General features: G+C 49.2%; 1 protein-coding gene across 1 annotated transcript in view; it reads right to left on the reverse strand.

Annotated features, from left to right (window-relative positions):
* Nucleotides 1–15,609, reverse strand: part of meiosin (meiosis initiator) — a 63,969-nt gene that overhangs the window by 21,506 nt on the left and 26,854 nt on the right. The window contains exons 8-9 of the mRNA XM_080183729.1: nucleotides 9,318–9,432; nucleotides 7,350–7,444 (exon numbers count right to left, since the gene is read on the reverse strand). Coding sequence (XP_080039855.1) covers nucleotides 7,350–7,444; nucleotides 9,318–9,432 — 210 coding nt within the window. The remainder of the gene's footprint in view (nucleotides 1–7,349; nucleotides 7,445–9,317; nucleotides 9,433–15,609) is intronic.

Here is a 15,609-nt window from a genome sequence, read left to right on the forward strand (position 1 = left end):
CTGCTCTGAGCAAGAAGGAAAATTTGGCCTTTCAGCCAAAGCCCCTCTCACCCCCAGCAGCATCCGGAAGATCCTAGCCGCAGACAGAGATGGGGGGATCTCGGCCTACGTGTCTGAGCCCAGTAAAGTGGTGGCAAGGTATTCAACTGCGGGAGATAGGAACGCAGTGAAGTCTTTGGATCAAAAGCTACTGTTTAAAGTTTATTTATTTATTAGTCACAAGTAAGGCTTACATTAATACTGCAATGAAGTTACTGTGAAAATCCCCTAGTCGCCACACTCCAGCGCCTGTTCGGGTACACTGAGGGAGAATTCAGCACGGCCAATGCACCCTAACTGGCCGGCACGCTAGCACAGTGGTTAGCACTGCTGCTTCACAGCTCCAGGGACCTGGGTTCGATTCCCGGCTCGGGTCACTGTCTGTGTGGAGTTTGCACATTCTCCTCATGTCTGCATGGGTTTCCTCCAAGTGCTCTGGTTTCCTTCCACAGTCCAAAGATGTGCGGGTTAGGTTGATTGGCCATGCTAAAATTGCCCCTTAGTGTCCCGAAATGCGTAGGTTAGAGGGATTAATGGATAAATATGTAGGGATATGGGGGTAGGGCCTGGGTGGGATCGTGGTCGGTCCAGACTCGATGGGCCGAATGGGCTCTTTCTGTACTGTAGGGTTTCTATGACTAAGTCTTTGGACAGTGGGAGGAAACTGGAGCACTCGGAGGAAACCCATGCAGACATGGGGAGAATGTGCAGACTCCACACAGACAGTGACCCAAGCCGGGAACTGAACCCAGCAGCAGGGCTAACCATTGTGCACCCCACTGGTGGCCCCTGGGAATGGAAACCTGATCTTTCTTTTAATTCATTTTCCCAAAGATGCAGATGTCAATTGTGACACCTGCTGGAATTTTACTATCATGCCCACACTGATTCTGGGGCCTGGCATTCCATGTCAGCCGTGGGCGTGTTTATATGAACCCTGGGTGAACAGGCCAGTAAAATTCTGCCCCAAGAGAGAGCACCCCTACTGAGACCAGTTTACAGGACACATCACAGATTCTTCAAGTTTGCACAGTTCAAACTCCAACCAGCCATCGCTGGGAAACCTTTACTGGTTCTCCCAGTGCAAGAATGGAAATGAGAGTAAGAGTGTGATAGCAAAGAAACCCCGTCATTTTAGCTCACACGTTAGAAAGGGCTTGCCTTTAAATATTAAGATTTGTAGCTTTCAAGGGAACAGTTATTGCCTCACAGCGCCAGGGACCTGGGTTCGATTCCTGGCTTGGGTCACCGCCTGAGCGGAGTTTGCACATTCTCCCCATGTCTGCGTGGGTTTTCTCCGGGTGCTCCAGTTTCCTCCCAAAGACGTGCTGGTTAGGTGCATTGGCCATGCTAAATTCTCCCTCAGCGTACCTCAACAGGAGTGTGGCAACAAGGGATTTTCACAGTAACCTCACTGCAGTGTTAATGTCAACCTTACTTGTGACACTAATAAATAAACTTTATTTTCTGTTGAAAGGGTACTTCAAGGAGCACTGGGCTCGAGTGTATTACATCATAGTGTGAATTCTGGGCAAGGCAGCAAGACGACACCAACAGCAACTGACATGATAATCGTGTTCATTTTTCTGTTGATGTCGGTCTAGAGGGAAGTGGTGGTCAGGCCACCTTCCTGTTCCGAATAAAACAACGCTCCAGGATTATCTTGCATCCACCGGAGCATGCAGAAAGGCTCCCTCTTTTACCATCTCTACACAAACCAGGCAGTGCAGTCTCTGGGGAGAGGTGGACACAATCCCACAGGGAATGTAGTCTCCAAAATCCTACTTAATAAATTCAGATTTTGCTTCATTTTGGAAAGTCCAATGCACATTGGGTATATACAGTAAATGGTAGAACTCTTAGGAGTAAGGGCAGGCAGACGGATCTGGGCGTACATGTCCACCAATCATTGAAATTGGCAATGCAGGTGGAGAAGGTAGTCAAGAAGGCATACAGCATGCCTTCATCCATCGGGGCATTGAGTATAAAAATTGGCAGGTCATGCTGCAGCTGTACAGAACCTTATTTAGGCCTCATTTAGAATATTGTGTACAATTCTGGTTGCCACACTACCAGAAGGATCTGGATGCTTTGGAGAGGGTACGGAAGAGGTTTACCAGGATATTGCCTGGTCTGGAGGATATTACCTAGGAGAAGAGGTTGGATAAACTCGGTTTGTTCTCACTGGAATGACGGAGGTTGAGGGGGCGACCTGACAGAGGTTTACAAGATTATGAGTGGCATGGACAGAGTGGATAGTCAGATGTTCTTTCTTAGGGTAGAAGAGTCAAGTACTAGGGGACATTGGTTTAAGGTGTGTGGGGAAAAGTTTAGAGGAGATGTGCGAGGCAAGTTTTTTTACACAGAGGGTGGTGAATGCTTGGAACGCGCTGCCCAGGGAGGTGGTGGGAGCAGGTACAATAGCAGCATTTAAGGGGCAACTAGACAAATACAGGAATAGGATGGGAATGGAAGGATAATGACTCTAAGTGCATGCATTTTTCATTTAGGCAGGCATCATGATTGGGGCAGGTTTGGAGGGCCAAAGGGCCCGTTCCTGTGCTGTACTGTTCTTTGTATACTATTACTCTGGCCTCCAGTCATCTGAAATTCCTAATTTAAAAGTAGGATTTACCTCACCCAAGACACTTTGGTTAAATACTTAACAAGGGAAGTGAGATTAGAAGGGGCACCAGGGTGAACTGGGGCTGGCATGGACAAGAATGGCTGAGTGGCCTCCTCTAGCGCTGTAACTTTTCTATGGTTAACAATGCCTTCCCCTCGGCATCTTTACTCTTGAGATGTAGAGATTGAGTTTTTGTAACCCTGCCTCCGAGGTTGCAACCAATGCTCCCTACACGTCGGAAGGTGGGGGCATCCCTTTCTTTTTACGATAGTCACAGTGCACCAAGTGTGGCCAATTGTTTAAGATTTTTTAAGTTTACTTATTAGTGTCACAAGTAGACTTGCATTAACACTGCAATAAACTGCAATACAAGAGCAGGGATGTACCACTGGGGCTGTATAAGGCTGTGGTCAGATTCCATTTGGAGTATTGTGAGTAATTTTGGGCCCCGTATCTAAGGGAGGATGTGCTGACCTTGGAAAGGGTCCAGAGGAGGTTCACAAGAATGATCCCTGGAATGAAGAGCTTGTCACATGAGGAACGGTTGAGGACTCTGGGTCTGTACTCATTGGAGTTTAGAAGGATAAGGGAGGACCTTACCGAAACTTACAGGATGCTGCGAGGCCTGGTTACAGTGGACATGGAGAGGATGTTTCCACTCGTAGGAAAAACTAGAACCAGAGGGCACAACCTCAGGCTAAAGGGGCAATCCTTTAAAACAGAGATGAGAAGTAATTTCTTCAGCCAGGCAGTGGTGAATCTGTGGAACTCTTTGCTGCAGAAGGCTGTGGAGGCCAGGGTCATTGAGTGTCTTTAAGACGGAGACAGATAAGTTCTTAATTAATAAGGGGATCGGGGTTATGGGGAAAAGGCAGGAGAATGGGGATGAGAAAAATATCAGCCATGATTCAATGGCGGAGCAGACTTGATGGGCCGAGTGGCCTAACTCTGTTTCTTTGTCTTATGATCTTATGAAGTTAAAACATAAGAACTAGAAGCAGGAGTAGGTCACCTGGCCCCTCGAGTCTGCTCCGCACATTCCAGTGCTTGTTTGAACTTCGCATGGCCAATGCACCTAAACGGCATGCCTTTCAGACTGTGGGAGGAAATCGGAGCACCCGGAGGAAACCCAGGCAGATACAGGGAAAACATGCAGGCTCTGCAGACAGTGACCCAAGCCAGGAATCGACCCCAGGTACCTGGCACTGTGAGGCAGCATTGCTAACCGCTATGCCACCGTGCTGCCCTTTGATTTTAATGAATAATGTAAGCAAATGGACACTCCACCGTTTTGGATTTAGAGCCTGACTTCTTCAGTTGTGGCATCGAGTTGCCACGGACGAGATGGATCTCGGCAATGTCTTTCGTGTGATGAAGGCCCCACTGTGCTTCACAGAGACGGAACAGATGCCAAACTGGTATCTCACAGGCCCCTTTGTGAGTCACCTTGTTCTAATTCCATTCCGATCGTGAGGCAAGCGAGTCACACATTATTCCATCCGCCGCACAACACTTTGCATCCGTTAGATTTAAACTTCATACGCCACCTGCTTCAGCAGTGACTACAGCAGAATATTCATCGTCACCTTTGGTACATAGGGTGCAGGCAGCTTTACAACAGTGCAAACCGTAGAAAAGCTGCAGCTCCGAAGGAGGCCATTCAGCCTTTCTTGTCCGTGCCAGCCCAAGGGCGCCCAGGTGCCTTTTCTAATCTCACTTTCCTGCACCCGGCCCACAGCCCTGTGGCTTACAGCACTTAAGGTGCAGATCCAGTCACTGTTTAAAAGAGTTTAGGGTCTCTGCCTCCACCACCAATTCGGGCAGCAGATTCCAGACACCCCCTGTGTTATAAGTTCTTCCTCACGTCCCCTCTACACCTACTGCCACTTATCTTGAATCTACGTACCCTGGTTCTAGAATTCTCCATCAAGGGAAACAATTTTATCCTGTCCACTCTATCTCTTCCCGTCAAAACTTCGTACAACTTTATCAAGTCACCCCTCAGCTTCCTTTGACCCAAGGAAAATAATCCCAACCTATCCAATCTCTCCTCGCAGCTACACTTTTTGATTCGATGTAAATTGATTTATTATTGTCACAAGGTGGTAAGTATTGTTTCTTGAGCGCTACGGAGGCAAAGCATATCATTCACAGAGAAGGAAACGAGAGTAGTGTTACGGTCATAGCTAGGGTGTAGAGAAAGACCAACTTAGTGCAAGATAAGTCCATTCCAAAGGCTGACAAGAGCAGGGAAGAAGCTGTTCTTGAGTCAGTTGGTGCGTGACCTCAGACTTTTCTAGCCCTGGTCACACTCTTGTAAACGTCCTCTGCACTCTCTCCAGTTCAATTACGCCCTTCCTATAATATAGAACATAGAACCCTACAGTGCAGAAACAGGCCCTTCGGCCCATCAAGTCTGCACCAACCACAATTCCACCCAGACCCTATCCCCATACCCCTACAAATTTACCTGCTAATCCCTCTAACCTACACAACCCAGGACACTAAGGTGCAATTTTAGCATGGCCAATCAACCTAACCCCCACATTTTCGGACTGTGGGAGGAAATGAGAGCACCCAGAGAAAACCTATGCAGACACAGGGAGAATGTGCAAACTCCACATAGACAGTGACCTGAGCCAGGAATCGAACCCAAGTCCCTGGAGCTGTGAAGCAGCAATGCTAACCACTGTGCTACCGTGCCGCCCATGTATATATAGCGGCCAGAACTGCAAACAGTGCTCCAGTTCTGGCCCCACCAGTGTTTTATCCAGACGATATTCAGACACATGCACACTACACTAACTACCAATCAATATTTTGATGAGTGTTCTGCTCTCTAACAGAATGCCGGGAGATGCTGTGGGAGGGAAGCACAGGTGATGTTGAGAATGGGGTCCACCTCACTCAGCTTCTGTGCTAAATTCATGGAAACGTAAAATTATAGAATCCTTACAGTGCAGGAGGAGGCCATTTGGCCCATCGAATCCCCACCAACCGTATCCCACCCAGGCCCTATCCCTCTATCGCCATGTATTTAACCTGCTTGTGCCCCTGAAACTAAGGGGCAATTTAGCACGGCCAATCCACCTAACCCACACAATTCATATGGTTCAATATGGTATGAGAATGGAATCAACACTCAAATTCCACTGGTAATCCAGTTACTCACTTCCCAGACTAACAATTAAACATTTAATTAATCCAAACTAACACAAGATCGGTTCTCTGATGTAAGCTAGCTATTTGGGGTGCGGCACGGTGGTATAGTGTTTAGCACTGCTGCCTCACAGTACCAGGGACCTGGGTTTAATTCCTGGCTTGGGTCAATGTCTGTGTGGAGTTTGCACAGTCTCCCCATGTCTGTGTGGGTTTCCTCCGGGTGCTCCGGTTTCCTCCAAAGATTTGCAGGTTAGGTTAGTTGGCCAGGTTAAATTGACTCTAGTGTCAGGGGGATTAGCAGTGTCAATACGTGGGGTTACGGGAGTAGGGCCTGGGTGGCACTGTGGTTGGTGCAGGCTCGATGGGCCAAATGGTCTCCTTCTGCGCTGTGTGGATTCTATGATTTTACGCAGATCATTAATCAAACAAAGAACAAAGAAAAGTACAGCACAGGAACAGGCCTTTCGACCCTCTAAGTCTATGCTGATCATGGCGCCCTAACTGAATCAAATCTCCTGCCCTTACCCGATCCTGTAAGGTGGTGACCAGAACTGAACACAATACTCCACTTATGGCCTCACTAGTGTTTTATACAGATAATATATTCCCTCCCTATTCACGTACGCATCCAGATGCCTCTTAAATGTTGCTACTGTGTCCGCTTCCACCTCCTCTGGCAGCGCGTTCCAGGCACCCACCACCTTCTGTGTGCAAAACGTCCCCTGCACATCTCCCTTAAACTTTCCCCCTCTCACCTTGAACCTGTGCCCCCATGTGATTTATGCCCCACTGCTTTTCTTCTTGAGAACATAAGAACATAAGAAATAGGAGCAGGAGTAGGCCATCTAGCCCTTCGAGCCTGCCCTGCCATTCAATAAGATCATGGCTGATCTGTCGTGGCTCAGTTCCACATTCCCGCCCTCTCCCCATAACCCTTAATCCCCTCTCTTATCAAAAACCCATCAACCCGCGTCTTAAAAATATTTAGCGAGGCAGCCTCCACCACTTCAACGGGCAGAGAATTCCAGAGATTCACCACCCTTTGAGTGAAGAAGTTCCTCCTCAACTCCGTTCTAAACCGCCCCCCTTTTATCTTGAGGCTGTGCCCCCTAGTCCTACTGTCTTTTTTGAGCGGGAAGAGTCTCTCCACCTCTATCCTATCCATCCCATTCATCATCTTATACGTCTCAATGAGATCTCCCCTCATTCTTCTAAACTCTAACGAGTACAAGCCCAGTTTATTCAGCCTCTCCTCATAGCTCAATCCCCTCAACTCCGGTATCAGCCTAGTAAACCTCCTCTGCACTCCCTCCAAGGCCAAAATATCTTTGCGCAGGTGCGGCGCCCAAAACTGCACACAGTACTCCAGCTGCGGCCTCACCAATGCCCTATACAGCTGCAGCAAGACCTCCCTACTTTTATATTCAATCCCCCTCGCTATGAAGGCCAGCATCCCATTTGCCTTCCTGACCACCTGCTGCGACGAAGGTAGAGAAAACAGGAGAGAAAGAAAATGTCACACCTCGAGGGGACTCCTGTGGAAGCCAGGGACTGCGGTCGACATCATCGTCCTCGTCGTGGGACGAGAGGTAGTGAACCAGCTTCTGGTCTTTGATACTGTGGATGTACGAGAAGCCACAATAAGATTTAACTTTACAAATTACCCCTCCTTCTTTGCCCACATATCCCCTATGTTGTTAAGAGCCCTGGATTGGGTGCAGAAGTCTTGACTTGACTGGATTTATTATTGTCACATGTATTAGCATACAGTGAAAAGTATTGTTTCTTGCAAGCTATACAGACAAAGCATACCATTCATGGAGAAGGAAAGGACAGAGTGCAGAATGTAGTGTTACAGTCACAGCTAGGGTGTAGAGAAAGATCAACTTAATGAAAGGTAGGTTCATTCAAAAGTCTGATGGCTGCAGGAAAGAAATTGTTCTTGAGTTGGTTGGTACGTGACCTCAGATTTTTGTATCTTCTTCCCGACGGAAGAAGGTGGAAGTGAGAATGTCTGGGGTACGTGGGCTCCTTAATTATGCTGTGTAATTATTTCCCTGTATCACGGTTTTTTGTCCCGCTGAATGTTCGGTAAATGGAGTGAGGGTGTGCCCAACACAGACAAACTGAATGCAGCTTGAAACTCAAGCCAGGCTGAGCTAGCTAAATCAGCCGTGACAACATCAAGGACTCCACAATTGGGTTTGTACACATGCCGGGTGACTGGAATTGGATGAATCATAGAATCCCTACAGGGCAGAAGGAAGCCATTTGGCCCATCGAGCCTGCACCTACAATGATCCCACCCAGACCTATCCTCTTAACCCCATGTAATTGCCCTGCTAATCCACCTAACACTGGAGAGGCAATTTAACATGGTCAATCCACCTAAGCTGCACATCTTTAGCACTGCTGCCTCACAGCGCCAGGAACCCGGGTTCTATTCCCAGATTGCGTCGCTGTCTGTGTGGAGTTTGCACATTCTCCCCATGTCCACGTGGGTTTTGTCTGGGTGCTCCGGTTTCCTCTCACAATCCAGAACAAAATGTGCAAGTTAGGTCAATAGGCCATGCTCAATTCTCCCTCAGTGTACCCAAACAGGTGCCAGAGTGTGGCGTCTAAGGGATTTTCACAGTAACTTCATTGCAGTGTTAATGTAAGCCTACTTATGACTAATAAATTTAAGAAAATTAAAACTAAGGGGCAATTTACCATAGTCAATCCACCTAACCTGCACATCTTTGGACACTAAGGGGCAATTTAGCATGGCCAATTCACCTAACTTACACATCTTTGGACACTTAGGGGCAATTTACCACGGCCAATCCATCTAAACCACACATCTTTGGATACTAAGGGGCAATTTAGCATGGCTGATCCTCCTATCCTACACATCTTTGGACACTAAGGGGCAGTTTAGTATGGCAAGTCCACCTAACCTACACATCTCTGGACACTAAGGGGCAATTTAGCACAGCCAATCCACCTAACCTACACATCTTTGGACACTAAAGGGCAATTTAGCATGGCCAATCCACTTAACCTGCACATCTTAGGACTGTGGAAGGAAACTGGAGCACCCGGAGGAAACCCACGCAGACATGGGAAGAAGTAGATTCAGTGAGGTTTGGAGAGGGAATCCACATGTAAGGGCCTACGCAACTGAAGGCACGGCCACCAGTAGTGGGAGTGGTGAAAATCGACGATATGCAAGGGGCCAGAATTTGAGCTGACCTGAGGTCTTAGCAGGTTGCGGGGCTGAAGGAGATTAGGGCAGGGTAGGGTGAAGGCATGGAGGGACTTGAAAATAAGAGTGAGGATTTCAAAATTGTCAAACTGAGAGGTTAACCAGCACAGGGGCGGCGGGTGGGCATTTAGAGGGTACAGGACATTTAGGGGCTGTCTGCTCAATGTATTGGGTGAATCAGCATCTCCGAAGATGGGACAGGCTATTGAAAATAAGAAAGAGTTCATGGGTGGTATCTGTTACCTTAGATAGGGAGGGTTGACTGGTGGGTCGTACGTGCTGGGCTCATACTTGCAACTGATCTTTCTATCATCATTTTCAGGAGGGCCCTTTGGATCATTGGTGATCTCGTAGTTCCCTGTAATAGAAACTCAATTACTCCTCAATGCCTGACCAAGCGCAGCGACTGCCATTACAGCTCACACTGGCACCATGGAGACGAGTGGCCAATTAGTGTGCCTTCAGCGGTGCTGATTTTAGGGAAGACTCACTCAAAGAACAAAGATGAACGAGAACAGGAACAAGCCCTTCGGCCTACCAAGTCTGCACCGACACATGACGCCTTTCCAGACTGAAGACCTTTTGCCTCTAAGCGGTCTGTGTTCCTCCATCCCCTGCCTACTCATGCTCCTCAGCACCTTGAGGGGAACTCCTTAACTGCTCTTCAAACACTGCCAATGGGAACATTAATGTCCACCTGAACTGGTGAATCAAGCAGTTGGGGTCCAGGTTTAATGTCTCATCCAAAAAACACAACATCTCTGACAAAGCTAGTACTGCCCCCTCATACTGTACTAAAAGTTAATTTATGTGCTCAGGTCCGAGGGGAGGAGGCTTTCAATCAGGCCCTCTTGACTCAGAGGCTACTAACTGAACCAAGCTAACACATGGTTGTTACCGATGTAGTTTAATTGAAAGAATGGAGAAAGGGAGTTAGAATCATTCAATCCCTACAGTGCAGAAGGAGGCCATTCAGCCCATTGAGCCTGCACCGATGTAAATCCCAAACAGGCCCTATCCTCATAACCCAATGTATTTACCCTGCTAATCCTCCTGACACTACTAGCAATTTAGCATGGCCAATCCACCTAACCCACACATCTTTGGACACTAAGGGGCAATTTAGCATGGACAATCCACCTAACCCACACATCTTTTAGACAGTGAGAAAAAACCGGAGGATCCAGAGGAAACCCACGCAGACACAAGGAGGATGTGCAAACTCCCCACAGACAGTCGCCCAAGCCGGGAATTAAACCCGGCTCCCTGGCGCTGTGAGGCAGCCGTGCTAACCACTGTGCCACCGGGCAAAGAAATCTCAGGCATAAACCCGTGTTTGAGAGCAATGTGGTTACGTTTAATAGGCAGACCCTCTCAACTCTGGCCCAACCCCTTTCGCTCTGCCTCCCAATGGTCAGGCCATTAGTTAGCACTTGACACTCTACAGGAAAGTAGGTTGCAAAGACATTTGATCGAGGTCTTGTAAAATAACAAAAGGATTAGATTTGGTTTGCAGAGCTAGGTTAGGGCAGGAACATCAGCATAATCTCCAGAAGCGCAGAACTAGGTTAGATTTCATAGAATTACCTAGAATGCACAGCCCAATAGCAGCCCTACTTTGCCTTCTTTAATTTTTAACCCCATCAACATATCCGTCTACTCTTTTCTCCCTTGTGAACTTATCTAGCTTTACCTGAATTGCAACTATGCTATTCACCAAAATAACTCCACATGTTCACCACACTCTGCGTAAAAAGGTTTCTTTTGAATCTCCCACTGCATTTTATTTGTGACTATCTCATATGTTTGGGATCTAGTTTTAGATTGCTACACAAGTGCAAACATCTCTCTCTCTGCTCCGTCAGTCAGAGTTTCAAAGAATGAGATGTGGAGCCTCACTCTCCAGCCCCGCAGGGAGTGGAGCCTCACTCTCCAGCCCCGCAGGGAGTGGAGCCTCACTCTCCAGCCCCGCAGGGAGTGGAGCCTCACTCTCCAGCCCCGCAGGGAGTGGAGCCTCACTCTCCAGCCCCGCAGGGTGTGGAGCCTCACTCTCCAGCCCCGCAGGGTGTGGAGCCTCACTCTCCAGCCCCGCAGGGTGTGGAGCCTCACTCTCCAGCCCCGCAGGGTGTGGAGCCTCACTCTCCAGCCCCGCAGGGTGTGGAGCCTCACTCTCCAGCCCCGCAGGGTGTGGAGCCTCACTCTCCAGCCCCGCAGGGTGTGGAGCCTCACTCTCCAGCCCCGCAGGGTGTGGAGCCTCACTCTCCAGCCCCGCAGGGTGTGGAGCCTCACTCTCCAGCCCCGCAGGGTGTGGAGCCTCACTCTCCAGCCCCGCAGGGTGTGGAGCCTCACTCTCCAGCCCCGCAGGGTGTGGAGCCTCATTCTCCAGCCCCGCAGGGTGTGGAGCCATTCTCCAGCCCCGCAGGGTGTGGAGCCTCATTCTCCAGCCCCGCAGGGTGTGGAGCCTCATTCTCCAGCCCTGTAAGATGTGGAGCTTCATTCTTCAGCCCCACAGGACATGGAGCCTCATCCTCCAGCCCCGCAGGGTGTGGAGCCTCATTCTCCAGCCTCGCATACGCAAATCACATCAGGGTGAGAGAATTGTGGGGAGGGACCACAGTGCAGTTGGCACCGGCGAGAATCCCTTTTGGGATTCTCACAGCCACAGCTTTGTGATGTAATCTGGATGACACCCAACGAGGGTGTGGAACTGCCAGGTTAGCAGTGCCAGGGTACCAGGTTGGTAGTGCCAGGGTACCAGGTCAGCAGTGCCAAAGTGCAAATTGCCTGCTCCAAAGAGAAGTATCATTAAATATATTCAAAGCTAATTCAGACAGATTTTTGATCAACAAGGAAGACAAGGGTCAGGAAATTGAAGGAGAAATAGAATTGAGGCCATTATCAGATCAACCATTTCCAAAAAAATATTCAATCATGGGATGTGAGCATTGCTGGCTGGGCTAGCGTTTATTACCCATCCCTGAGAATATTTAAGATCTGGAGTCACATGTAGGCCAGATCAGGTAAGGACAACAGATTACCTGAACTAAAGGGACATTAGTGAACGAGATGGGTTTGTACAACAATTGACAATGGTTTCATGGTCATCAGTAGTTTCCTAATTTCAGATTATGGGGATGACGTGTAGACGGGGGTCTTAGCGTGCAGACGAAATACACCTGCACACAGTGGCACAGTGGTTAGCACTGCTGCCTCACAGCACCGGGGACCTGGGTTCAATTCTGGCCTCAGGTCATTGTCTGTGTGGAGTTTGCATGTTCTCCCGTGTCTGTGTGGGTTTCCTCCAGGTGCTCCTGTTTCCTCCCACAGTCCCAATTTGAGCGGGTTAGGTGGACTGGCCATGACAATTGCCCGTTAATGTCCAAAGATGTGCAGGTTAGGTAGATTGGTCTTGCCAAATTGCCCCTTAGTGTTCAAAGATGTACAGGTTAGGTGAATTAGGCATGCTTAATTGCCCCTTAGTGTCCAAAGGTGTGCAGGTTAGGTGGATTGGCCATGCTTAATTGCCCCTTAGTGTCCAAAGATGTACAGGTTAGGTGAATTGGGTATGCTAAGTTGCCCCTTTGTCTCCAAACCTGTGTAGATTAGTTGGTAAATGTGAAGGGTTTTTAAATTTATTTGTTCGTGTCACCAGCAGGCTTACATTCACACTGCAATGAAGTTACTGTTACCCAGTCGCCACACACCGGCACCTGTTCGGGTGCAATGAGGGGTATTTAGCACAGCCAATGTACCCTAACCAGCTCTTCTTTGGACTGTGGGGAGAAACCTGAACACCCGGAGGAAACCCACGCAGACACAGAAAGAACGTGTAGACTCCGCACAATGAATCTGGGTTCCTGGCGGTGTGAGGCCGCAGTGCTGACCACTGTGTGGATTACAGGGATAGGGCAGGGTAGAGGGTGAGATACTCTGTCAGAGTGTCGGTCCAGACTCGATGGGCTGAATGGACTCCTTCTGCACTGTAGGGATTCTATGACCGTGACGGTACGGAGCAAGCTTGGTCGGCCCGCTGACCTTTTCTGGCTGTATCTTGTGACAAAATTTCTTGTCGGAATAGTGCGAATTTGGATAAGTACCAAACCACCCAGCCCCAACACTGCGCCGCCACCCCCCCACCCGCGATGCACAAATGGAAACCACAATGCTGTAAATGAGAGGGATTTATCTTTTAATTTGGGTAATGAAACTATTCACTGCTGGTAGACTGTCCCTGGAGAAATCACCCTGTTTTCAGCGTGAGGATTCGCTGCAGTTTGCTGTAGTGGAGCTTTGTTTGTGTGGGTTTAAAAAAAAATAAACTCTGCAACAGGCTTTGTTTGTTGTGAAGTAAACTCTTGTGAATCGCTCTAGAAGGCCCACAATTCACCCAGGCCCTATCCCCATGCATTTATCCTAGCCAGTCCCCCTGATACTAAGAGACAGTTTAGCATGGCCAATCCACCTAACGGACACATCTTTGGACTGTGGGAGGAAACCAGAACACCCGGAGGAAACCCATTCCGACATGGGGAGAGCGTGCAAACTCCACACAAACAACCCCCACCCCCCCCTCCCACTTCCCGTCCCTCCTCCAATTCATGGGCTGACTTAGTGGTAGCAAATGGACGGAGATCAGGGTCTTTCTCTCTCCTTTGTTTCCTCTGGCTTTGGTGGCACAGTGGTTAGCACCGCTGCCTCACAGCACCAGGGACCCGGGGTCGATTCCCAGCTTGGGTCACTGTCTGTGCAAAGTCTGCACATTCTCCCTGTGTCTGCGTGGGTTTCCTCCAGGTGCTCCGGCTTCCGCCCACAGTCCGAAAGATGCGCAGGTTAGGTGGATTGGCTGTGCTAAATTGCCCCTTAGTAGTGTCAGGGAGATGAGCAAGGGTAAATGCATAGCATTACGGCGGTAGGGCCTGGGTAGGATTGTGGGTCGAATGGCCTCTTTCTGCACTGTAGGGATTCTATGGCTCAGTGCATGATCTCAGTGCAGTTTGTTGTATACAAAACTTCACCAAGTTTACCTGTATACACAGTATAACCGCAGTGATTGAACTCAGAGGAAACTTGTTGAATGTGAAGCACTTGGGGCAGAGGTGTGATTACATAAACATCTCCTAACCTACGCATTTGCCACAGTGCTGGATGTTCCTTCGGTGGTGTCATGGGGTGTTGGTCCTCGCTCTGATCCCGCAAGGTGCATTATAGACTTGCCCACTTAACCTTGAACGGGGTGGGGGGGTGCAAGTTAAAGGCCACGTGGGAACTGGACTCATCTTCCAATCGGGGAATCGAAAGCCCCCCCCCCGCCCACCCAGCTGCCCCAGCACTCACAGCCGAGACGGAACCTGTTGGTTTGCAGAGACGGAGAAGACAGCGCAGGTAAGAATCTTTTTGGATTTTTAAAATTCAGCTGAGGTTGTAGCCCAGTGTTCATTCTGGGTGCAAATGGAGCTGGGCGGGAGTAGGAGAAATGTTGGAGGGGATTGGTGGGGTGGTGTGGGAGGGGGGCAGGGGTGGCGTCCTCCTGTTTGAACAACTGGGCCTGCTCCACATGTTTCTGCCCCAAGCCCACCACTTTAGCCTAGATGTACAAGGCACTGGTGAGGCCGCAACTGGAGTACTGTGTGCAGTTTTGGTCCCCTTATTTGCGAAAGGATATATTGGCCTTGGAGGGAGTGCAGAGAAGGTTCACTAGGCTGATAACGGAGATGAGGGGGTTAGCTTATGAGGAGAGATTGAATAGACTGGGCCTGTACTCGTTAGAGTTTACAAGGCTGAGGGGATCTTATTGAGACGTATAAGATAATGAAGGGGATGGATAGGGTAGAGGTAGAGAGATTCTTCCCGCTTAGAAAGGAAAACAGAACTAGAGGGCACAGCCTCAAAATAAGGGAGGCACCTTAGGGCAGAGTTGAGGAAGAACTTCTTCACTCAAAGGGTGGTGAATCTCTGGAATTCTCTGCCCATTCAAGTGATGGAGGCTACCTCGCTGAATATATTTAAGTCACGGGTAGATAGATTTCTGATAGACAAGGGAATTAAGGGTTATGGGGAAAAAGCAGGAAGGTGGAACAGATCCACTTCAGAGCAGCCACGATCTTATTAAATGGCAGGGCAGACTCGAAGGGCTAGATGGCCTACTCCTGCTCCTATTTCTTATGTATTCTGGGCCTTTGCTGCTCCCTATACAGTCTCCACCACACTGGGGAGACTGAACACTTGATTGGGTGACCGCTTTGCAGGATATCTTCACTCAGTCCGCAAGTGAAACAGCCCCCCCACCTGACCTTCCTGTCGTGCCCCATTTTAACTTGGCATCTTGCTCTCATCCTATCCTTGGCCCGCCACAGTGCTCCAGTGAAGCCCAACGCAAACTGGGGGAGCGACATCTCATCTTGGGCGGCATGGTAGCACAGTGGTTAGCACTGCTGCTTCACAGCTCCAGGGACCTGGGTTCCATTCCTGGCTCAGGTCACTGTTTGTGTGGAGTCTGCACATTCTCCTTGTGTCTGCATGGGTTTCCTCCGGGTGC

This window comes from Carcharhinus amblyrhynchos, unplaced genomic scaffold (assembly GCF_965287045.1).
Source record: "Carcharhinus amblyrhynchos unplaced genomic scaffold, sCarAmb.v2.hapA scaffold_393, whole genome shotgun sequence".
Taxonomy (NCBI): Eukaryota; Metazoa; Chordata; class Chondrichthyes; order Carcharhiniformes; family Carcharhinidae; genus Carcharhinus; species Carcharhinus amblyrhynchos.